The 7,575-nt window shown below is 36.1% G+C and overlaps 1 protein-coding gene across 1 annotated transcript in view; it reads right to left on the minus strand.

The window, feature by feature from the left end:
* Nucleotides 1-922: 922 nt before the first annotated feature.
* Nucleotides 923-7,575, minus strand: part of cdk5 (cyclin dependent kinase 5) — a 7,103-nt gene continuing 450 nt past the window's right edge. The window contains exons 2-12 of the mRNA XM_082183784.1: nucleotides 6,088-6,176; nucleotides 5,946-6,013; nucleotides 4,897-4,957; nucleotides 4,728-4,784; nucleotides 4,508-4,603; nucleotides 4,269-4,343; nucleotides 4,094-4,190; nucleotides 3,928-3,999; nucleotides 2,454-2,512; nucleotides 2,153-2,233; nucleotides 923-2,073 (exon numbers count right to left, since the gene is read on the minus strand). Of these exons, the coding sequence (XP_082039910.1) occupies nucleotides 1,987-2,073; nucleotides 2,153-2,233; nucleotides 2,454-2,512; nucleotides 3,928-3,999; nucleotides 4,094-4,190; nucleotides 4,269-4,343; nucleotides 4,508-4,603; nucleotides 4,728-4,784; nucleotides 4,897-4,957; nucleotides 5,946-6,013; nucleotides 6,088-6,176 (842 nt within the window). The 3' untranslated portion in view covers nucleotides 923-1,986. The remainder of the gene's footprint in view (nucleotides 2,074-2,152; nucleotides 2,234-2,453; nucleotides 2,513-3,927; nucleotides 4,000-4,093; nucleotides 4,191-4,268; nucleotides 4,344-4,507; nucleotides 4,604-4,727; nucleotides 4,785-4,896; nucleotides 4,958-5,945; nucleotides 6,014-6,087; nucleotides 6,177-7,575) is intronic.

Consider the following 7,575-nt stretch of genomic DNA (forward strand, 5'->3'; position numbering starts at 1 on the left):
TACAACCGTGAAGGTTTACCTGTGAAGTCCTTCAGTGGATGCCAAGTCCTCCACAACATTAAAGGTGCAGTAAGAGATTAAAGCTGTTGAAAGTGAATCTGACCAAGCACCAAAACACACATGTAGCCAATCAGCATTAAGGGGCGTGTCCAATCATTAGGGGGGAGGAGCATGTTCGTGAATTTTGGGGCAAGGCTATCATATCAAATATTCTCAGAAATCAAGAGCATTCAAGTTTAACATCTGCGCAACAGCTCATCTTTCCTGATTTCATTCATGATGGACACGTATGAGACTTTGTTTAGAGAAAACATTTTTAATAAATTGGTGCACAGTTCTGCATACAGTAACAAATTTTACATATGGTTTACAGATGATCATAAAGTAAAAATCTGTGTTGTCTTGATGGAGGGTTGCGAACAGAATTCTGCTACATTCTTGATAACAACATATAAGAAACATATAAGGTTGTTTTCACACATTACTTGCAAGCCTGTTGCTAATATCCTATTTGCACTATAGCAACTTTTATTTTTGTCTCCAAAACAAATCTTATATTGTTTATAATAATTATAATAAAAATGTTTTAGTATGCTAGGTTTATCATGAAAGATCTATCCACATGTCAGGAATGGTCCCTTACAAGCCTCCAAATCCACCTCATTTGAAACTTAAGCCTATTGATAGATCACATATTATATAAATAAATAAAAGCATTTTCACACAGTGTTTAAAAAAAAACGGAAAAATGCAACCACTATCTCAAAGAAATCTAAACCATTTTCAGATAATTATAGTACTTCAAATCAATAGAATAAAATCATTATGAAAGGCCTGAAAGTTAAAACGTGGATTTATGTTCTCTAACAATATACATCTACTACAGCTGATGACAGAAGCAAAGCAAAAGAAGGGAAAAATGTAAGTTTGATCTTATATTTCACAGACTTCAGGGCCATCTGGATGTAAATTATCCAATGACCCAACTCTTCCATAAGGTACACGTGCAACAAGTGTAATGACATCACTGGCATGCATTGAAATATGAATGCTTCAAATATGAGGCCTTGTGAGAACATTGTTCTTTTACACACAGCTATTGCTCCAACTATTCCAGGCAATTTTTGTGGTCCACTATACAAAATAAGTTTTCTTAACACCCTTTCTTATTCTATGTGAACGCATTTAAATCCAAGCAGCTTATTCTATAAATTTTTTTTTTTTAAAAGTCTGTTTGAAATACTAGATTTGCTTAAATTTGAGGGGAGAAAAAAAAAACTCAATTCTGATAATGGTTTAAAATCACCACTAAAATATCATTCATAGAAAATGGCAAAATTAGTCACAATAAGAACTACTCTTTTTTTTCCTATACCCTTACCAAATGTACAACACAAAAGTAACTTTTAAAATGCTATATATTGTAACATGCTAAATCAAGTATGTGTGCTGTACCTTATTAAATGATACTGCGGATTTGATCTTTAACACATAAAAAAAGAAACCGCTGCTTTCAGTAGTCTTCATGGCAGCACTTTGTAAACGATTAAAGACCTATGAAGCACATTTGGCAATCAACTAAATAAATCGCGTAGAGCCACGACTGAAATTTTGGTGACTAAAAGTGATGATCAGCATCTTCAAGGTTTAAACAGTAGTTCACCCAAAAATGAAAATCTGGTTTTCATTTACTCACGCTCAAGCTGTGGAGGAATATTCATGCAGCTTATTTCCATGCTCATTTTTGGGTGAACTGTTAGACTAATATAATAAAGGTATTTTGGAGACTCTAGTCAAACACAGGGTTTCTGTAGGATAATAGCACCACACTCTTTCACTATCATATCCGTATGATCAAATCATAAACTTTAAGGGGGAGGAGTGTTTCACGGTCCCTCTTTTAAGCAGGTGTGAGCGGAACTGAAAGCTGGAGGTGTTGAAGGGGTTTGACGAGGTAAGACTGGCCCATCATCTGTGATCTGACATTTAGGGTGGGCAGAAATCTGCAAAGTAAGGGTGCTGTAGGGCTTCCTCTGCTGAAATTCGCTGTACTGGATTGCATTTCAGAAGATTCTGCAAACAGAGAAAAACCCAGCTAAACCATGAGGCGTGAAAGCATGAAGTAATTGTTTCCACGATGAGAATATTGTACCTGTAGAAGATCTCTGCCAGTGCTGCTGAGTTTCGGGACCACATTCACAAGAGATGTAGTAGCTGGGTACATTGGGTACGGCTATCAAAACATCGAAAAGAGACAGGGAAAGGAATGCAGAATAAATGTATGAAAATAAAGCAAGGACTTTTATTCTATAAGAAAGTATTTCTTAAAACTAAAAATTTATTTGGTTTATTTGTACATTCTAACACTTGTTATTGTGTGCAAAATCTAATGACCTGCCCTCTTCTTGCAATGAATATCTTTGTGCCGGCATTTAGACGAATACATTTTGTACCTTATAATCTGGAAGTTTATTCATAGTCTGCCATTGTTCTTCTGTCGGTGTTCCCAGCAATGTGCCAAAATGTTAAAGTTAATCAGCTCAATGGCAACTTGGCTTGATGTGCCAAGTTTCTACACGCATTGCTTGGCAACTTCATTATATTACTTATAATTATATTACTACGGAGCCCCTAAAGGGACATGGTGATGGAAAAAAATGAGATGGGAGGAAAGATTATATACAGTTTCAATGCTTTTGGGTTCTCCTGAGAAACTTTTTTCAGTTGTTTGCGAGCGAGCGCAAAGTTTCTCAGGGGAACAAAAAAAAAAGATTTAAAAAATAGTTTTCCTCATATTTTTTCCACCATCATGTCCCTTTAGAAGCACAAATACATAAACACATTTATAAATATGAATGAGTTAACTCAAAATGAAAATTCTGTATTTAATTACTCACCCTCATGTCGTTCCAAACCAGTAAGACTTTCGTTCATCTTCAGAACACAAATCAAGATCTTTTTGATGAAATCTGAGAGCTTTCGGTCCCTCCATTGACAGCCACACAACTACCACTTTGACGCTTCAAAACGTTCATAAAGAGATCGTAAAACTAATCCATATGAATCGAGCGGTTTAGTCCAAATTTTCCAAAGAGACTAGATCCCTTTAAATGATGAACAGGTTTCATTTAGGCTTTTATTCACATATAAACAGTGATCAGCGAACATAAACAGAAGCTCAACCGAACCTGCTTGACGCATAAGCTCAAACGTGATGCGTAACACGAGAACGAACCTCATTGGTTCTCGCTGAAGCTCAAACGTGATGCGTAACACGAGAATGAACCTCATTGGTTCTCGCTGAAGCTCAAACGTGACGCGTAACACGAGAATGAACCTCATTGGTTCTCGCTGAAGCTCAAACGTGCTGCGTAACACGAGAATGAACCTCATTGGTTCTCGCTGAAGCTCAAACGTGCTGCGTAACACAAGACTGAACCTCATTGGTTCTCGCTGAAGCTCAAACGTGCTGCGTAACACGAGAATGAACCTCATTGGTTCTCGCTGAAGCTCAAACGTGCTGCGTAACACGAGACTGAACCTCATTGGTTCTCGCTGAAGCTCAAACGTGCTGCGTAACACAAGACTGAACCTCATTGGTTCTCGCTGAAGCTCAAACGTGCTGCGTAACACAAGACTGAACCTCATTGGTTAGTGTCAAGTGGTATTTGCGTAGCTGACATTGGAGGGACAGAAAGCTCTCAGATCTTCATTTGTTTTCCGAAGATGAACAAAAGTCTAACAGGTTTGAAATTACATGAAGGTGAGTAAATTAATATATTATGTATATATAAATTACATTAAATGTACCATCCTGCACTAGGTATCAACAATATGAAACTTCAAGATTACAGTTCTATCCAAAAGTATAAACCCAACATAAATCTAAAAAGATCAACTGTTTAAAGGATAAAGGATGTAAAGGATATCTAAAGATCCTCTTTAGCTGGTCGTCCACGTCATTGCCAGGAAATAAGGGCCGTCCTGCATTTGCCAGTTCTAAAAAAAATATATATATACAGAAAAACATTCACATACTACAAGAAAAGCTTTACTACAAAAAAAAAAAAAAGTTAAATGGAGCTTTTCCTACCAGCAAATATACACCCTGCAGACCACATGTCGATAGAGGTAGAGTATAGCTTAGCACCAAACAGCACATCCGGTGGCCTGTACCACAACGTCACCACCTGAAGCCAATCAACATGAAGTGAGGAACAGGGAAACGCTGATATAGTCCAAGCTGCATCTGAAGCCGTGAAGCTTACCTCAGCAGAATAACATCGGACAGGAATTCCAAACGCTCTGGCCAAGCCAAAGTCAGCTAACTTCAGTTCACCGTTCTGATGACAACAAAATAATACAGATTTTAAAAAGTGTTTTTGGGAGTACAGCAGAAATAAAGGAAGATGGAGCATGATTCAATCTTATAGTCATATTTAACACATTTAACACTAAGGATGAATAATGAATATCCAATATCAAGCACTTTCAGTCATTTACTTACTCTGTTGATGAGCAAATTTTGTGGTTTGAGGTCTCGATGGAGAACATTTCGGCTGTGGCAGAAGGCAAGACCCTTCAATAACTGGTACATAAAGGACTGCAAGGAGAGAATTAAAACGGCATTATCTGATACCTAAAACATTAAACATGCCATCAAGAGATGCTCTTCCGTGACACATTCTTTTCAGGGCTTTATACAGATTAAAAAAAACTAATCAAACCTTGACAATCTCTGGATCCAAGTCACCATTACAGCTGTCAAAGTACTTCTTCAAATCCTGTTTGAACGAAAATCATTCTACAAGTTACAAAACACACTGATTCTCACAAGACTCGTTCATTCAGATCATTGGAAACAGGGTAAATAATGATGCAGGAACTTGCTCCTACCTGATCGCAGAACTCAAACACTAATGTGAGCTTCTTATCACTGTGAAGGACGTCATGCAACCTACAAGAACAAGTAGCTGTTGTTAAAGGGTTAGTTCACCCAAAAATGAAAATTACCCCATAATTTACTCACCCTCAAGTCATCCTAAGTGTATATGACTTTCTTCTAATCAGCCAAACACAATCAGAGTTATATTAAAAAATAAAAAATAAATCCTGGCTCTTCCAAGCTTTATAATGGGATTAAATGGTATCTTTGTTTTTGAAGCCCAAAAAAGCCCATCCACCCATCATAAAAGTAATCCATACGGCTCCAGGGGGTTAATAAAGGCCTTCTGAAGCGTCAGGTCAGAGGTCACTTTTCCGCCGGAACTAGACTCGCATACGGTCGTTACCGGAAGCTAATGATTATAGATTATAAAGTTATAAATGCAAATACAAAAATGCATCGCTTCACTTCAGAAGGCCTTCATTAGCTTGGAAGAGCCAGGATATATATTTTTTTATATAACTCCGATTTGGGTTTGGCTGAAAGAAGAAAGTAATATACACCTAGGATGGGCTTGAGGGTCAGTAAATTATGGGCTAATTTAAATTTTTGGGTGAACTAACCCTTAAATGCATCATAAGACGAGCACAATTTCTGTTTCATCACTATTTATTTATCTATCTATCTATCTATCTATCTATCTATCTATCAATAATTATTTTGAAATGCTTCTTTAAAAAAAATACTTGCAACCAACCAAAACTGATTCTATATGGTTAAATATATAAAATAAGCAATAATAATAAAAAATTATACTTATTAATTACATTTATTCTGTATGATGAAATATGCTAACAAAACATTTAACAAAAAAATTATAATAATAAAAAAATTATTATATATATATATATATATATATATATATATATATATATATATATATATATATATATATATATATATATATATATATATAAAACATAATACAAAATAGGAAATATAAATGCAAACTCCATGCATGCTGTAAGCTTAAATATACTGAATATGCAAACAAACATACCTTACAATGTTTTTATGCTTCAGTTCTTTCAGGAGGCAAATTTCTCGTAAAGCTGAACTTGGAACACCCTGTCGTAGGATTGAAAATGAATGTGACAGTTTTCTTTAATATGACTTGCTTGTGCTTCACATCCCAGTCTTACCTCATCATCATCATCCAATCTCACTCGTTTGAGGGCCACAATCTCATGTGTTTCTCTGTTTTTAGCTTTGAAAACGGTCCCATATGTACCTGGAGACAGGGTACAAAAATCAAGTAAAGCAGAGGGTACAAAACAAGTCAGTCTGTAAAAAACAAGTCGGTCCGACTTCAAGGCATGCCATGAATTAGAAAAATCACTAGAGATAGGATAAGTTGACAAAACGTCAATAAGAATAAACCAAATTCTCAAATGGGCGTGGCCTAGCAGCAAAACATGTCTTTAAATTGTCAGGCAGAATAAGTTTAAAATAATACTTATATTGCGTATAATCTCGCATACAGCGTTGTCACAATGTAACCGTTACTTTTCTCAGCATACTTCAGAACAGACCAATCACTGTCCTTTTTGATAAATAGATGGATAAAAAAAAAAAAGATTTACTGAAGACTCTTGCGCAGATTTTATCTATAACTCAAGTGCTCATTCGATTAAATTAGCCTACTATATATTTAAATTAGTATATTTTTTCAGTGTGTAAAATCTCGCCAAGAATTACCAATAATAATCGTTCTGCGATTTGACTTGAATGTTGTCATTCAACTGCGTCTGAAATCGCATGCTCTCTTGAGTAGGTACATATTCTGAATAAGTAATTACTTCATGACCACTAAAACAATTATGTTCTATATAGTATGAATGTGTGTCGTATGCATGCATCCCAAATCGCATACTTCCCTACTATATAGTAGGCAAAAAAACAGTATGTGACAAAATAAGTATTTCCGAATTTACAGTACTCATAAAAGAGTTGGCAAAAAGTACTTGACCTACTACTTCAGGCAAGATTTTGAAGTGATGCAACAGACGGTCACATGATAATGACAACATGGATAATTTAGTACGTCCAGATTACATTTATTACCACACGCATTCATACTATACAGATATACGTTTTTAGTGGTCGTGAAGTAATACTTATTCAGAATAAGTACCTACTCAAGCGAGTATGCGATTTCTGACACAGCCATAATCCGGATGTACTACATCTGCCATGTTGTCATTATCATTGTCAGTTGCGTCGCTTCACTGCCATTCATAAATCCTCTCCCGTGGCCTCATGGGATATAACGTGTCCATCGTATGCACACTTCAGAATCTCGCCGGAAGTAGTAGGTCATCCGAGTACTTTTTTTTTATGAGTACTGTGAATTCGGACATACTTCTTTTGTGTTGACACATATTTTTTTCGCCCACTATATAGTAGGGAAGTATGTGATTTCGGATGCAGACTTTGAGCCTCCATGCGCCCCCTGGAGGAAGAAACACTTTACGCCTCATAGGAATCAGCTACTAACTAACATTTGCAGCTCAGTGAGAATCAAAGAAAAGCTGTTAATGATACTGCTATGAATGAACGATCAGTTTGATTCGAAATAATCAATGCAACCCCTCCATTTTTCTGAAAAATAGTGACGGCATCATTTAACA

This window comes from Leuciscus leuciscus (genome assembly GCF_965113295.1).
Source record: "Leuciscus leuciscus genome assembly, chromosome: 11".
In the NCBI taxonomy this organism is placed as follows: domain Eukaryota; kingdom Metazoa; phylum Chordata; class Actinopteri; order Cypriniformes; family Leuciscidae; genus Leuciscus; species Leuciscus leuciscus.